General features: G+C 46.8%; 1 protein-coding gene across 1 annotated transcript in view; it reads right to left on the bottom strand.

Annotated features, from left to right (window-relative positions):
* Window positions 1-18,131, bottom strand: part of Abcc4 (ATP binding cassette subfamily C member 4) — a 224,754-nt gene that overhangs the window by 146,165 nt on the left and 60,458 nt on the right. The window contains exons 5-8 of the mRNA XM_059273212.1: window positions 10,649-10,738; window positions 9,556-9,719; window positions 7,489-7,614; window positions 4,569-4,818 (exon numbers count right to left, since the gene is read on the bottom strand). Of these exons, the coding sequence (XP_059129195.1) occupies window positions 4,569-4,818; window positions 7,489-7,614; window positions 9,556-9,719; window positions 10,649-10,738 (630 nt within the window). The remainder of the gene's footprint in view (window positions 1-4,568; window positions 4,819-7,488; window positions 7,615-9,555; window positions 9,720-10,648; window positions 10,739-18,131) is intronic.

The raw sequence follows: 18,131 nt of genomic DNA, 5'->3' as shown, positions 1-18,131 counted from the left end.
GACAGAGCCTGGTGTGAACTTCCGAAACCTCAAAGCCCACCCACCCCCAGTGACACACCTCCTCCAACAACGCCACACCTCCTAGTCCTTCCAAACAGCTCATCAGCTGGGCACTGAGCATGCATCTGAACCTATGAAGAGCATTTTTCTGCAAACCACCACGTATGTCTTCTTGTAACAATCATAATTAAAGAACACAATAGAGATGATACATGAAAGTCAAAGGGGAGCTTGGAGGAAGAGGGAGGGGGTAACAGTACAGTGAGAGGAGACTGCAGATGATCAGTTGTGTGTGTGTGCGCGTGTGCGTGTGCGTGTGTGTGTGTGTGTGTGTGGTGTGTAAGAGAGAGAGAGAGAAAAAAAACATCATCACGAAACCTGTTATTTTGTAAAAGTTAATAAACGCTAATAATGATGAAAATGAGGTGGGTCTTTGGGCTGAGATTATAACTGAATACTAATACACTTACAGAGTTTAAGCGATGATCCCTAGTATGCAAAAACCAATTTTTAAGAGGTAGTTTTTTAAAGAGGTGATTAAACTACAATACAGGCTCAGCTATTGTGAATGGGATGAGAGCTCTTATGAGAGAGGCTTCATACAGCATCCAGCTCTCTGGGTCTTCTACCGAATGAGGATACAATGCCCCGCCCTCCAGAGCAAGGCAGTGAGGTATGATCCTGGAAACAGAAAACGGAGAGCCAAACCAGCCTGAACCTTGACCTTACACCTCCAAGAACCATGAAAAACAAATTTCTGTTCTTCACAAATTCTGGAGTTTAGTTGTGGGAATACAAACAGATTAAGACATCCCTCTAGAAACGTGTCTTGGGGTCCTTACTACCCCCAGAACCTTGGAATTTGTCTTTATTTGGAAATAGGATCTTTTCAGATATAACAAAGACAAGGCCATGTATGGGCCCTAAATCCAACGCAGCCGGCTTCTTTAATGAGATGAGAAATACAAACACACAGGTACCAAACAACCATATGGCCTTGGGGACAGAGACTGGAATGTTACCCAGCAGCCCTTGGATGCTAAGTCAGGAGAGAGACTGTCCGCTCTGGCTTCTGAACGAGCATGGCTCTGCTGAGACCTGGAGTTCACACCGGCCGCCTCCACAACTGTGACAAGCAGGGATCTTTTGCTTCCACACGAAACCTCACAAGTAGCTTTGCATGAGAACAATAAACTCTCTGTGAAAGGTCTGTACCGTAGTGCTCTGAACCCACAGGCAAATGTCACTAGCAAAGAGGGAACCAAAGCAGGCATCCCAACAGAACTCTACAGGAAACAACACCCATGTCATTTTCCATCCTAAAACTTAAAAAATCCTTTACTTCTAGAACTCTACCTTTCATGGTGTCTGTCCCTTTCTACAGTACTCCTCAACACCACAACCATCAGGACACCACTAAGCACCTTCTTCGGACACCTCTCCCAACACACACCACACTTAACCTCCTAGTGACCCTCCAGCCCCCCCACATCCCTCCCCTCCCCTCCTTCACACAAGGACCCCAGGTATATTATCATCACAGTAACAACTGCCACATCCTGTAACTGCCATTTCTACCAAGAGTGTTGACCCAGCATCCATTATGTAGCCAGTGACAGTGGGCTGTGTGCACCAGTCTTATATAGCGGGAAACTAAGCACTGAGAGAATTGTAAAAGCTGACCGGAGAGTCCATCCATCAGGAACGGCTGAATTCAGGGCAGAAGGCATTCATGGAGCAAATGCCCAATGCTGGAGATGGATATGGGATGTAAAAGAGAGCAGGGCCATGTGTTAGAAACCAAGTGTGGTCAGGAGAGCCACAAACTCAGAGTTCAAATATCCACATATACAGGAAGCAGAGAAATCTCTTACAAGGCTAGATGACTAAAATATTCTGCATCCTCAGCGTAGTCAATACAACAGCGGTTAAGGAGCCAGAGGTCTCAGGAGGACCCAGGTTCTGTCACATACAAGCGTGTGCTGGGCACCAGCCGCCCTCCGAGAGGTACTGTCTCTGTACAGCAGGGACAGTAGGTGCCGATACTCAGTGACTGTTGTTGTGTGCAAAGGATGAAGAGACGACCTGGCTTGTGCTACCCATACAAAGCTCTCAAGTCTTGGGGAAGCAAGTGTAGCAACAGCAGAATTACAACAGATGAACACAGTGTGAAGCCACAGCAGGGAAAAGTTATGCATTATACACTTAGAATGAGCTAGGGCCCAAATACATCCCCACATATTTTCTTCCCAGATTCGCAAGTTGAAAAAAGAAAAGAAAAGAAAACTGCAGTTGAGTGGCATGGACCATCTCAACAACACTGCTTGGCCACTGTCAGAAGAAATAAAAAACTTGTTTGCGCAGAACTAACCCTACGTAACTGAGCTCTTCCATGGGCAGTAATTGTACGTAATGTCTGACAGTTTCACATGTATATAATAAAGTGTGGTCATCTTACCCCTCCCCTCCCCCACTGGAACCCATGCTCTCCACGAGCCCCTGCTACTTCCATGGCTTCCTTTTGTGAGACCCACTTGGAGTTTCTTGGTAGAATGTGGGTGAGAAATTATTCGCTGGAACAAGGGCAAAATGTCGTTGGCCACATTGGTGAGGAAAACGACACATCTTCCACCAACAACTGTTAACTGTCAATACTTCTTCAGGGAAGGCTGGGCTTCACAGATCGCTCTTCCGTCCATGATGAAATGTTATTGACAGGCTCTCTCCTCGGTCTTACGCAGATACACATATCTGCAGTGAGTTTGAGCACAACAGCTTTGTCGAGTCCAGAAGACAACTTTTTGTTACACATCTCCTGCTGGGGATGTCTTTCTGTATGCTGTGAATGTGTTGCTCTGATTTGGTTGATAAATAAAATGCTGATTGGCCAGGAGCCAGGCAGGAAGTATAGTGTTCGTGGGATAAGCAGAGAGGAGAATGCTGGGAAGTGGAAGGCTGAGTCAGGAGATACTGCCAGCCGCCACCATGAGAAGCAAGATGTAAAGGTACCGGTAAGCCACAAGCCATGTGGCAACTTATAGATTAATAGAAATGGGTTAATTTAAGATATAAGAACAGTTAGCAAGAAGCCTGCCACAGCCATACAGTTTGTAAGCAATATAAGTCTCTGTGTTTACTTGGGTCTGAGTGGCTGCAGGAGCCGGGTGGACACAGGAAAACTGCAGACATAATCTCCCCATTCCCTGGTTCTTACATTCTATCTGCCCTCCTCTCCTCTCAGCATCCCTTGAACTCTGGGGGAGTGACGGAGTTGCACAATTCAGGCCCAAGGACTCCAGGCAATACTTTGGGAAATAAATCAGAAACTTCAGAGCAAAGAAAAAAAAAATCCTGGCTTCTATGGCAAGCCTGCCCCCCTCCCCTATGGCCCCAAGATGACTAAGTTGATCTGTTACTGGAGAAGCAATGCTACTGAGAACCAGAAACCAAACAAAGTCCCCCCAGGCTTCTCACAGAGCCTCTCTGTCATCCCAGACACGTTCACCTTCGCACCAACACTTAGCGCCATTACATTCCAGACCAGTATCAAGGTTACACGATCTGCCCCGAGCAGTTTAGGAGTAGCTACTTAGGAAAAGCAGAGGTAAGTGTGGTGGAAATCGGCAGACTGGCCGAGGGAAATGCCAGCCAGAGGAGAGCTCTTCAAAGAGGAAGCAAGAGTGAAAAGCGCAGGGGAAAGGCGGAGTCAGAAGAAGAGAACCATTCCTCAACAGGGGCTTGTTTGGCTCAGGCCACTGCCTCTCTCAGGAGCAAAGGCTTTCCAGCCTGAAAAAGCATTGCCTCAACTCAGGCCTGGACTCAGTCCCCACCCACCTAGTTGTCCAGTGAGTCTAGAATGGCAGTTCTCAACCTGTGGGTCATGACCCCTCTGGAGTCCTATGACCCTGTTACAGGGGTCACCTAAGACCATCTGCATATCAAATAATTACATTGCAATTCATAACAGTAGCAAAATTACAGCTATAAAGTAGCAACAAAGTAATTTGATGGTTGGGGGTCACCACAACATGAGGATCTGTATTAAGGGGTGGCAGCGTTAGGAAGGTTGGGAACCACTGGTCTAGAAGATGAAATCTGTGTGTTTTCCCTACTTGGACACACTTCCCTTGTTCCTGCAGCCATCCACTCATCCATCAAGAGCCCTGTGCTGTTGCTATTTATTTTGTGCCCATGAACGACCAGGAATTCCTCTGACTTTTAGCACACTGGCCCTACAAACAGGACATTATACATCATTTTGGACTGACTAACAGTTTGGCATTCGCAGGGTTAAATTTCACCGGAGACAAAGTAACACTAAGCAAAAGAAATCATGTGATGCAGGAGATTCCTCCAACGTTAAAACTGTACTTTATGCTGGCGGTGGTGGTGGTGGCGCAAACCTTTAATCCCAGCACTCGGGAGGCAGAGCCAGGCGGATCTCTGTGAGTTCCAGGCCAGCCTGGTCTACAGAGCAAGATCCAGGGCAGGCTCCAAAAGCTACACAGAGAAACCCTGTCTCGAAAAACAAAAAACAAACAAACAAAAACCCTGTACTTTCCACGAACCTTGATCCTCCGGATGCTGATCACCGTCTCCGACACTTTCTCAATGGCTGAGGGGAAGAAGAGCGTGACTGTCAGCCGCACAGCGCCATACAGAGTCATGGCCACAAACACGTGGCTAGCTGTGATCTCATTGTCAAGCAACACGTAGGTGGTGAAGGTCACAAACAGGATGACTTTGTTGGCGATGAAAAAGGATGCCATGTTCATCCCTCTGAGGTAGGAGCTGCCCAGAATCTTGGAAATTTCCTTTCTAGAAAAGAGACATATACAGATTTTCACATAGAAATGCCAACATCGATGCCACATGCATGAGGCCCCTCATTAGGCAGTACACACGTGTTCAGATAAACCGTGGGGGCAGGAGAGATGGCTCAAAGAGCTTCCATGCCAGCATGAGAACCCAAGCCTGAGCACAGCATCCACATACACGAGTATGCCGCTCCATGCCCCATGAAGCTCTGGGACGGCTATTTCTGCCTAAGGGGCAATCAACAGTTTTAGGGGAACTATTCTCTCCTCCAGCGAGTTGCTGAGCTCAGAGGGGACAGGCTGCGTCTCACTCACTCGTCGGTCACCCGTAAGGTGCCTAGTCCAGGACTTACCTTCAGGTATGTGAGTAGGATGAAGTTGAGTGTTTTACAAAATCTACTCCAAGTGACCCGAATGTCATTCTGCATCTCTAGCACTGGGGAGACAAAAGACTGGTCCCTGCCGCTCACTGGTGACCAGCCTAGCTGAGTCACTGGACCCCAGTTCCCAGTGAGAAACCCTGCCTCAAAAAAATAAGGTGGTGGGCTCCTCAGGAACAGTACCTGAGGGGGACCTCTGGCCTGCACATGCATGTAAACACATGTGCACACAGGTAATAAATAATTGTTATGTGGCCTTTGACACTACAGAAACATTGGCTAGCACATTCTCTGGGAAAGCGTCAGTAAAACCACACAGGACACTAACCCACGCCACTCATCCAACCAACACTGCTAGAGGTGCAGGATAACAGTCTGGGTCCCTCTGAGCTGATTTTATCAAGGACTCAAACAGATGCATTCAACTAGCATACCTCAGCTAAGTCCCAGGTCAGGTTCCTTACAGGTGACCAAAGGATGATGAGACACAGCCCTTCCCCTCCATGACCTCAGGAGAGAACTGTACCCCTAAAACGAAGACTTTGTCCAAAACTATAGACAAAAATAGCTGGCACAGAGGCTCCTGGGGCATGAAGGAGAGGAGGGTGGTAGGGCGAGGCATGCTTGGCAGAACCCACAGACAAGAGACAAAGGACTCTCTACATAGGGGGGTATTTCAGATATGAAAATCTCAGGTGTCCAGAGCTACGAGAGATTATGAAGTCCCTGTGCCAGAATGAAAAAATAAACAAACGTTTGAAACAAAACCAAAGGAGTGATACTTCCAAAACACTCACTAGAGGGAATAATGCCCCTTCTTCGAGTCCGGCGTGGCACAGGGTACTCAGTCCCCAGCGCCCTCCCACTGCACTGACACCAAGTAGAGCTTTATTGTAAATGGAATTTCCTCATGTTCTTATGTCTTGGAATCATTATTTTTTAGAGAATTTGAAGCATTCAGAAACACTTGGAATTACATTTTATTATCAGTAAGAAGCACGTAAGATGTGCATTTGAAGGCTGGCCACGTAGCTTAGTAGTATATGGTATAATGCTTACCTAGAACATGCAAAGCCCTGGGTTCGATCCCCAGCACCATCAGAAACAAAACAAGAGTGAGAAAGACCAAGAAAGACACAGAGAGAGAGAGAGAGAGAGAGAGAGAGAGAGAGAGAGAGAGAGAGAGAGAGAGCGCGCTTATGCCTGAAAATAATGGTCCATGGAAGCCCAGGTTAAAATGATGTCCAGATCGTCATACTTAACATTACTGCCACATGCAAGATGGCACATATCATATCTGGGTTGAGTTACCAAAGGAACAAATTGAGAACTCTAATTCATTCAGTAAAATTAGGAAATAGAAAAGTGCACAATACAGTACAATCTACTGTGGGGATATTGTGTTCCTGCTGTGGGATGTTCTGTATAGCAAATGTGTTGCTCTGATTGGTTGGTAAATAAATTACTGATTGGCCAGTGGCCAGGCAGGAAGTATAGGCGGGACAAGGAGGAGAAAAAAGCTGGGAAGTGAAAGGCTGAGTCAGAGAGACACTGCCAGCCGCCACCATGACAAGCCGCATGTGAAGATCCCGGTAAGGCACGAGCCATGTGGCAAGGTATAGATTTATGGAAATGTTCTTAAGCTGTAAGAACAGTTAGCAAGAAGCCTGCCACAGCCATACAGTTTGTAACCAATATAAGTCTCTGTGTTTACTTGGTTGGGTCTGAGTGGCTGTGGGACTGGCGGGTGTCAGAGATTTGTCCTGACTGTGGGCCAGGCAGGAAAACTCTAGCTACATGTTCTCCAAAATATTGTGCACCCTAATAAATTTATCTGGGGTCAGAAAACAGAACAGCCACTAGACAGACATAGAGGTCAGAAAATGGTGGCACTCACACCTTTAATCCTAGCCTTCTGGAGGCAGAGATCCATCTGGATCTCTGTGAGTTTAAAGCCACACTGGAAACAGCCAGATATGGTGACACACGCCTTTAATCCAAGGAAGTGATGGCAGAAAGCAGAAAGGTATATAAGGCATGAGGACCAAGAATTAGGCGGGTTAAGCTTTTAGGCTTTTGAGCAGCACAGTTCAGCTGAGTTCTACTTGGATGAGGACACAGAGGCTTCCAGTCTGAGGAAACAGGATCAGCTGAGGAATTGGCAAGGTGAGGTGGCTGTGGCTTGTTCTGCTTCTCTGATCTTCCAGCATTCACCCCAATACCTGGCTCCAGGTTTGTTTTTATTAATAAGACCATTTAAGATTCGTGCTACAATCTACACCAAGACTTACTTCCTCAGACTGGTAATGAGGTCAGCAAACGACGTTTCCCACGCGTACATCTTGATTATCCTCATGCCTGTGATGACTTCATTCATGGTCCTGATCCTGGCATCTGTAAAAGCCGCAGTCTTACTCCTGAGGGGGACAGATGGGACAGATGAGCCACAGGGAAGGCAGCCAACTTCTGTCTATCCATCACAGGCACAGAGAGGGACCCAGGGTCAAAGGCGGTCCTGAAGCGCCTGCGCTCCCACAACACAGGTGCGTCCCATTTCTGCCAACTCGGTAAGTATCATGGAGCGCTTTCAATGTTTGCTGAGGAAAACCAAAAGCGAGTCTGAGACAACCACTTCACCTCCTGGAGGGGCACCGAAGGGAGGTGAGGGCTACGAAGCGTCAAGTCTGACAGGGACACAGCTGACGGAGGTGGAATGAGACAGGAACAAAGGCTGCAGGGCAGAGGACACAGACGCTTGTCCATCCATCAGGAAAGGAGTGAGCAAAAGAAAGAGCTTCAGAGTGGCAGGAACACAGAACTGGGTCCCCTTCTTCACAGCCAAGTAGGGAGAGAACGTTCACTGCAGAGGAAACTACACAGACTCAGAAGAAAACAGCCCGACGCCATCAAACAACACGGCACCCCCCCACCCTGCCCTGTCCAGTCCCAAATCCGGAGACCTTGATGGAGACTTGCTCCGGTTCTCGGTGCCTGCTTCAGGTCAAGGTCACTGTATCATCATTTGGGCTTTTGTGAGCAGCCATGTGTCACACACACACACACACACACACACACACACACACACACACTGCTAGGACAGCGAGGCTTCGGAAGGGCCCCATTGAGATTGGCCCCACCCCATGAGAGCTTATAATTCAATGGAAATGCTGAAGTGTAACAGAGCATATATACGCATATGTGAGAACAGCTCTGTAACATCTGGATTGGGACCGTGAGATGGCTCAGCTGGTAAAATCCCTTGCTGCCAGCATGATGATCTGAGTTCTACTCCTGGGACTGACACAGTAGAAGAAGAGAAACACTTCTGCAAATTGTCCTCTGACCTTCTCATCTGCACATGTATACCCTCCCCACAGACACACAATAGATTGGATGGATGGATGGATGGATGGATGGATGGATGGATGGATGGATGGATGGATATATGGGTAGGTAGGTAGGTAGGTAGGTAGGTAGGTAAGTAGGTGGGTGGGTGGATGGATGGATGGATGGATGGATCATAGTTAGAAAGGTAGATGATAACAGATGATAGATAGATAGATAGATAGATAGATAGATAGATAGATAGATAGATAGACAGACAGATGGATGATAGTTAGAAAGATAGATGATAGATAGATAGATAGATAGATAGATAGATAGATAGATAGATAGATGAATGATAGATAGATGATAATAGATAGATAGATAGATAGATAGATAGATAGATAGATAGATAGATAGATAGATGATAACAGATAGATAGATAGATAGATGATAGTTAGAAAGATAGGTAGATAGATGAATGATAGATGATAATAGATAGATAGATAGATAGATAGATAGATAGATAGATAGATAAATGAATGATGGATGATAACAGATAGATAGATAGATAGATAGATATGAATGATAGATGATAACAGATAGATAGATAGATAGATAGACAGATAGATAGACAGACAGATAGATGGTAGTTAGAAAGATAGATATGATAGATAGATAGATAGATAGATAGATAGATAGATAGATAGATAGATGTAACAAGATATACAAAAATAAGATTAGATTTACTATTACTTAGTGTTTAACTAACATCACACACGTAACTTATAGTAAGAATGCTCTTTAAGAGGCTACACTGAAAAGCCAGTTGGGAGCAGTCAGCTTATAACTTCACCTTTCCCCTTTAAAGACCACCCATGGCTTATGGTTGGAGTATTCCCCAGCTAAGCCTGAAGAGCTCACAGTATATGTAGAGCAGAAAAGCTAAGAAGTGTTTATTTTATATCTGGGTAGCAGTCTCAGGCAGATGCATTATCAAACAGAACATATTTTTGGTCTGGCATTCCTCTTACCGCAGTGACGAGAACAGCTTCCCAATACAGCTTTGCAGAGGCAGAAGAATAACCAGAACAGCCATGCCAGCTAGGCAGGAGATGCCTATTTCCATCCAGAGAAGGATGGTCACTGCAATGGCCTGCAGCGGCCCCGCCCACAGAAAGTGCAAGAAGATTGTCACCTGAGGGTACAAAGCCAACACATTCTTAGGACTGTAACTAAAACAAGATGGGTAAGAATGCATGTCAGAAACTTTATGCTCCAAAAGATGAGAATCCAAACAGAAGCAGTCACAGTGGGTTTAAATCTGCTGAGGCAGAATTACAAGTATCTTCTGCAGAAGAAACCATGCTGGAGCAATCAACAGTAGACTCTGGGTCCTGATGTAGGATGGCTTGGACGGCACCATCCCAGGGATGGCCCCTTTTCCCCCCTCATGTGTCAGGGCAGCAATCCCCAGAATTCTGCAGCCATTGCTTATGTGGTGAACCTCTGAACAGGAGGACTGAGTTCTTAGGACAGTATCTTGTTTATCCCCAACTCTAAGTGAAGTTTATATTTGATTAATGAAAATCTGAAAAGGTTGTGGTTCAGTACAGATCACACAAGAATGTTCTAGACCTTGCAATCAATCTATAAGGTAGGTATAGAAAAATGGGTGTGGGGCGGAAGGGTTGCAATGTCTAGTTAGGAATCACCCATGTGGCATGACTTATTGAAGTGTTCCTATGTACCAGGTACCACATGGAGAGGGCCATACTGAACTTGGTGCTCTAGAAAAGGAGAAAGACAATTAGCTGGCTGCTCCACTGCCATTTGCTAAAGGTTACGGAGTGGGGGAGGGGAGGGCAGCCACTGAGGACTATTATCGAATCAACCAAGTTGGGGAGGAATGCTGCTCTCTGATTATCGGTGTGTCGCGGGCAGACAACATCACAAAAACAAACTGACTCTACAATATAAACACATCTGACTACATCTACGCTGCACACAGAAGTGAGAGGGGGATTAAAAGTTCCTCCTCCACAGAATCCTGGTCTACACCAAACCCCTCGTATTCCAGCAGGTTAAAGGGGGAATCAGGGCAGAACAGACAGAGCTGGAACCTACTTGATCGAATTTGTTGACGTCGTTGGACAGCAGGTTGACTATCTGGCCTGTGGTTGTCTTCCCCATGGCCGTGTTACTCAAACGAAGGGCCTGGAATAAAGGAACAAAGTCAAGAGTTGTATCCCGTAACGATCCTCTCTTCAGCACAGAAAACAGAGAAATGTGTTTTCAGGGGGTCTCATCTGACGTAAAGGCCAAGGTGATGCACGGTGAGAGTCCTAATGGCAGGCACTGGCAGCTGTGTCCTCCAAGGACAGCGCACAGAGGTGAAGGGGAAAAGTCCCAGCTCATTTTTTTAATCTTTACATTTTTTATTAAATATTTATTTTACATCTCGACCCTCCTTTCTTCCCTCCCCTCACCTCTGCTCTGCCCCCTCCCCCATTCACTCCTCCATTTCTCTTCAGAAAGGGGCAGGCCTCCTATGGATATCAACAAAACACGGCATATCAAGTTGCAGTAAGACTAAGCATCCCCCCTTGTATTAAGGCTGGGCAAGACGACCCAGTATGGAGGAACAGGTTCCCAAAGCCAGTAAAAGTCAGAGACAGTCCCTGCTCCCACTGTTAGGGTCCCACAAGAAGATCAAGCCACACAACTGTCCCATATATTTTCAGAGGGCCTAGGTCAGTCCCTTGCAGGCTCCTTGGTTGTTGGTTCAGTCTCTGTGGCCCCTATGAGCCCAGGATAGTTGATTCTATGGCTTCCTTGTCATGTCCTCTGACTCCTACAATCCTTCTTCCCTCTCTTCAGCAGGATTCCCTGGGCTTGGCCTAATGCTTGGCTGTGGGTCTTTGCATCTGTTTCCATCAGTGCCCAGCTCATTTTTTAAATGAATGACCACATGTACTTCAGAGCCTACCAAAGTAATTTTGCACCAGTTCATTAGGGAGATAGTGAAAGGAGAGGCAAATGACACAATCTGGATTATTAATACTGAATCCACAATTAACTCTCTGTGAGACATCACTAAGTACACACGCCATGGCTTTCTCCGCTTTATACGGAAATGGGCCTCACTCATCTCAGAGAGTCTCAAATGAAAGAGAAACGTCACCGCTTGACTGAGTATCTGCCAGGAAGAGGACCCAGAGGCCCAGGAAGATCCACAACTGTGAGACACAGCTCTTTGTCTCCAGGAGCAATGCTGAGCTTGTGCAGAAGCAGGTGTGGTTCAGCATGCGGGAGCAAGCTGCAGTGTAGCAGACAGACAAGGCGGAAGGCCTCCTTCTCCAGCATGTTGGGCAGGAGAGACCATGGAGGGCAAGGGACAGCATTGTGGGGCAGAGGAAGGCTGCCATGGGTCAGTGGGCAGCTCGTGGGAAGTCAGAGAAGGGAAAGGTGGGGGCAGCTACGTGGAAAAGACCCAAAACTAGACTTGGAGGGTAGACGGATGGAGCTAAAGTCCAAAAAGGAACCTGGGACAGTGAAGGTGGTTTGTCTGTCTTTGTTTTTTAAGTTATCGTGCACCTCATTCCCAGATGAGGAGAAAATGAAGAGACGGGGTGGCAGTCAAAGAACCGGGTAATTGGCCAGTGGTTATGCAAAAGAGAACCAGACACAAGGAAACCCACAAGAACACAAGGAACTCCATGCAAATACAAGTTTCCAGTCATAAAATAGCGCAGCAGAGTGACACCTGCCTGTAATTCCAACAGTTGGGAGACAGAGACAGGATGATCACAGAAAGTTCAGGGCCAGCCTGGGCTACAGAACAAGGTGCAGACCACCAAGGCAAGAAAAGAGAAAAAATATACCCCAGTGGGTGGCATCATACCCATGAGAACAGGGTCAGCACAAACTGGCACCAGTGGGCCATAAAAACAACAACCAAGAGAATGGAGTTGGGAGAGCATGGGAGTGGATCTGGGAGGAGTTAGTGGGGAAAGGGGGGTACATATGATAAAAATATGTTGTATGCACGTATGACACTCTCAAAAAAGCAATAAAAGTGTTATACTTAAAATACATGGGAGTCCAGGACCTGCATGGGTCTGCAGCAGACGGAGTCCTAGAACTGAAAGGAGAAGTGGACACGTGCCCCATCCCTAACCCAGAAGCCATCTCCAACTGATACCCACTGGCAAATGAAAGCTACTTGTCTCCAAGGGAGTCTCACCGGGCAGCAAACCACTCTTGGGGCAGGCCGCACGCCCAGGGTCTCTGTGTCTCTGTCTGTTTCTTGTGCCTTTTTTTGAGCTCTTTCTGTTTACTTGTACTGTCCTATTCCCGTGTGTTCGTTTCTGCTTTATATTAGCTGATTATGTTCCCTTATAAGCCTGTTTGTCTTCTAATGAGGGACATAAAGAGGGCAGGCACAAACGGGAGGGACTGTGAAAGGAGGAAAAAAAATCTATTTTCAAGAAAAGAAATTTAATTTAAAAAAAAAACCATATTGTACCATTTTCTGCTTAATGTTCTCTCCCACCCTGAGGCTAAAACACAGCCTTCAAGCCCCTTTCTTCCTTCCCATTTCTGAAAGAAAGATACACACACACACACACACACACACACACACACACACATGCACACTCACACGCACACGCACACATGCGCACACGCGCACACCACACACACACACACACACACACACGCACACTCACACGCACACACGCGCACACCACACACGCACACACACGCACACACACGCACACCACACACACGCACACATGCGCACACCACACACGCGCGCACGCACACACACACACACACACACACACACACACACACACGAGCCGACACCGTGAGGTCCTGTCTCAAGAAAGAAGAAAAAAGGCAAACAACAACAGACGCTCCGCATCTCCAGAGAGTGCACACAGGGGCTAAGAATCAGAACTTGGCGACTCTGACCACCGATGCTATCTGAAAACATTTTTAGCACCTATGTTTACATTCAAACGTGTCAATTCCCCATGCAGAAAATACACAGTATATTTTAAAAGAATGGGTATTTCATCCTAACTTTATTCTATTTTGTTTTGTTTTGTTTGTTATTTCAAGACAGGGTTTTTCTATGTAGCACTGGCTGTCCTGGAACTCACAGAGATCCACCTGCCTCTGCCTCCCAAATGCTGGGATTAAAGGCACAGCCAGCCTTGGTTAGAACCTAATTCTAATAGTTCAAGTAAGCAGTCCCAGTATTCAATAGGTAAAAGCAGGAAGGCTGAGTTAGAGTCCAGACTGAGCTAAAGTCAGAGCTACACACACACACACACACACACACACACACACACACACACACACACAGAGCCTGAATGAATGAATGAATGAATGAATGAATGAAATGAGAAGACATATACCATACTCTAATCCTAAACGGATCATAAACAACAAAGAGAAAACAAGAGTCAGATCAGTTGCATTTACAGACTCCCACTGTCGCAAGAGCACCGACAGCTGGAGACACCAGCGTCCATCTGTGTAAAACACAAGGACCCGCTAGTGTGCAGGGTTACCTGTCACCAACCACATCTGTCACCCAGGGAACGAAAGCCTGAGCCGTGGAAGTTCACACACGTGCGCTATAGCAGAAGTTACCAGGAGTTGACCATAACTGTGCCATCAATCCTAAGACTGGTGTTTTGTTTTTAAAACTCTGTCATACTACGGTTCCATCAGAAAAAGAAAAAACCAGTGACATGCCTTTAACATTATCAGTGAGGAAGGCAGTTCACAAACACAACTGACAGACTCCTGGCCTCTGTCATGAAAGAGTAATTAATTGGTGCCGGTCCACTGGCCTTGCCCTCCGCTGTACGGCCATCAGATCGGACAGCTCAGGAAGCAGCTGTCCCCCGGCTCTGACCACAGGCGCTGCAGGACTGGGAGCCCTGAGGGAAGGAAACTCAGGAGCCGCTCAGGACTCGCCTGGCTTTCTGCCCAGAGCCATTTCTGCCCAAATAGAAGTACATTTCCCCTGCCCAAGGAAAAAAGATGGCCACTCTGAACGGGAGGGGCATGGAATTTATGGTCACAGCCATAGAGGACAGGCCCAGGATTTTCTGCCAGGATTTAGCAAGGGGACTTTGCCAAAGCCTTCACTGTCCAGGGGTAGGCTGAGTGCCAGAGTGGAGTGTGAGGTCAGCATGGCAAGGAGACGCCAGAGTTCTGCCCAGACACAGCAAAGGGTTCTTCCTGACTGCCACAGCCATTCAATAACGATGCCAGGAAGGCCATGCATTGGTGATAAAGATCTGTCTAGAGAGTCAGCCAGGCCCTTGGACTGAGTTCAGTATGGAAACCGCTGCCCTACAGCCGAGATATACAGAGGCAGACAAAGTCAAGCTGGTAGGACCAGTCTCAGAAACAGAAACCAACACCGTATAATCCAGACTTCTTACACTGCGTCACTCCCGACTCAACATGGTAGATCAATTACTACACAGGCCAAAAAACCAGTGACCCATAGTCACAGAAGGGGGATGTCGACAGAAAGAGACACACATCCAGCTCGTGGAATTAGGAAAGCAATAAAGAACAATAAATAAATAGATAAGTTTAGGAGAGAAGTGGACACCATCAAAAAGAAACAAGCAGAATTCTAGGCCTGAAAATGTACAACATCTAAAATTATGAAAAAAATTACTAATTAACATTAACAGTAGATCGTTTCAACTGGTCCATTTCCAGAGTAACTAATGTTGTGGAGGGGCCACTGGGGCCCCAATCTAGAGTCTCCACATGCTAGGCAAGCTCTCTGTTGTTGACTTGCATTCCTAAACCTTTGTTTTCCTTTTTATTTTGAGATAAGATCTCACTAAGTTGCTCAGTCTGGCCTTGAACTTATGACCACTGCTTTGGCCTCCCAAGTACCTGATATTATAAGACAATGTTCTTATTTCTGTAGTGTACAATATGAATAACAAACAAGGAGCTGGGCGAGGGGAATGAGAGTGAAAGGCAAGACAACTGTAGAGTGCTGTGGGAGACTATCATGCAGTCTAGTCAGAATCCTGAAGAACAGGTAAAAACAAAAAAACCTCTATCTGCAGAAGAGTAACAGGGAGGAGGAGGCAGGCTGTGGCTTCAATGAAACAGCACTTTCCTGTCACGGTCAGGGCTGGGATTTCATCTCAGCACTGGGAAGGAAGGGAGGATGGAGGGAGGGAGAGAGGAAGGGAAAAGAAAGACTAGAATCCCCAATTCGTGAGGAAATGTTACTCTGCATACCCAAGAATCTTAGGGAAAATCAAGAGCAAAAGTGGACAGACTGAGCTCAGACACTCCATGGTCATCCCGATAAAAGGGGGCTCAGTGGCTTTTCATGACCCAATCACAGCAGTCTACTCCACACAGCTGCTCTTGTAGAGGACCAAGATTCTGTTCCTGGGGTGGTGCATACCACCGTTAATGCCAGTTCCAGGAGAGGCAATGCCCTCTTTAGGCCCCGAGGGCACTTGTGTGCATGAGGTACCACACAGACAAGTAGGCACGCAGCCATACACATAAATAAAAATAAATTTTTAAAAAATTACAAAGCAAATAGTGTCTCCCATTCATTTGATAAACTGCTTTTCTTATCCGGATTACTTTCATCAGTAAGTAGGAAACATAAAACCTAAGCATGCATCTATAAACACCACCACCTATCAATATGGGTAGAATGGGGACCACCTATCTATCAATATGTCCATGGAAGTGACTAGACTGGAGGACTAGCTTTCACTTTGCGAAGCTGGGAGGACTAATCTCGATTGATAGGATTATTTGTGGAAACAGACAACCGAGCTTGTGTGTGCTAGATTTTCTATTTTAGGGTAATTGATGTGGGCCACTCTCCATGGGAGTGGCGCCATCCCATGGTCTGTGGTCCTGACTGCAGGAGGTGTATGGGACCATGAGCCTCATGCTCCTGTCACCACGGACTCTGGGAGCTGCCGTAAACTTTCCTTCCTACACTGTCTAGTCAGGAGCTTTGCTGCAGACCGAGGCAGGTAACAGCCAGTGGCCTCAACAGAAACCTCCTAAAACCCTTGTCTGGTAGTCCTGCTGAAACAGGTGTGTGAACAGCTCATGGTCACGTGTGTGAACAGCTCATGGTCACGTGTGTGAACAGCTCATGGTCACATGTGTGAACAGCTCATGGTCACGCTGGGGAGCCCTTACCAATGCACCCTTGCCCGTGTCGGTGACCTCCGTGTGAGGCTCCTCCCAAAGGGCACAGTCCAGGGTGGCACCTGCCCTTCAGACCGTCATCACACTAGTCTCCCATTGCTGACTACTCTTTTGAGACAGTAGGTCAAGGCAGAGTGGCGTGGCTCGGTGTAAACACCTAAGGGACTTTCACTGTTCAGTGACCCTGCCCGAGTTGGTCAGATAATGTGGCTTCCAGGCAAATGGGGCATTACCGCGATCGGCAACTGTGATGGGCATGCTTATCTCACTCAAGCACACCGCTACCGTACTTTTCCAATACCACTGTCCGAGATGCTTAGTGATGCCGTCACGGCCTCCTCATGACTGCACTTTCTAAAGACCGTCGTGCTGGCTTTCAAAGGGGGGACCCAGGAACTGCCCAATATCCTCCCGCATACGGACACACTAGGGGAACTGCTGCACACGGTCGGTCTTGCTCCCTCTCATTCTGTAGAGGGAAACTGATTCAAGGAAATGAAAAAGTACAAACAAAGCCAACAGCCCGCCACTCTCCGTAATCTGATAGTCCAGCTGCCTTGAGGGTTTCTCTTCTGTGTTGTTTCTTTTCGGATAAAAATAAAACATGTCCATGGCTAACAAACCTGCCTCTGAAGGGTGCAATGTTCACCCACTCAAGGCACCGACAGTTTTCCTTCCGCTCCCCTTTTATCTCTCATATATTATCAGACATGCACAGAGCTGACTGGCCAGGTCTGGCCCTGTGGATATGTTACTATCCAAGCAGGAGGACCCTGAGATCTGTGTTCCGAGGTCACGCTTCGAGTCAGCCCCCCACAGAAATCCGAGCTAGTCAAACTCATCAGAAGCCTCCACATCCCCTCCTCTCCCCCTCGGGAGCTGATGTGACACTCGCCTCTGTCTGCCACCAACTCCTTGGTTTGAAGAGAAGCCCCACTGCGTGGGAAGAGAGGAGGATGGACCACAGTTGGAGTGAAGCTGAGCTGGTAGAAAACAGTGTGAAAAACCCAAACAGAACATAAATGCAGCATCCCTCAGGGGAGGGACAAAAAGACAAACTTCTCAAATCTTCTTAAAACTCCTTTTATATTTCCCTGATTTGTCTCTAAAATACAAAACTCCAAAAAACAAGGTGTTTATAACTTCTCTTCTGGAAAATGGCATGTTTAATAACAAAAATTTACATGTGAACCCACAGCCAACTCCTTTATAACAACTGTATGTACAGTCACTTTTGACTACAAAGTCCTTCATTACTTTTTTCATCACGTGCCTTCTTTCAGACCAGAAGAGCAAACAGAAGAGCACTATAACATCTCCAGACGTACCATGGCATATAATTTTACTGAAAATTAATCAAAAGGAAAAT

The sequence above is a fragment of the Peromyscus eremicus genome, chromosome 9 (genome assembly GCF_949786415.1).
Source record: "Peromyscus eremicus chromosome 9, PerEre_H2_v1, whole genome shotgun sequence".
Lineage (NCBI taxonomy): Eukaryota > Metazoa > Chordata > Mammalia > Rodentia > Cricetidae > Peromyscus > Peromyscus eremicus.
Note: the sequence above shows the minus strand (reverse complement) of the source record. Positions and strands in the feature narration are given on the sequence as shown.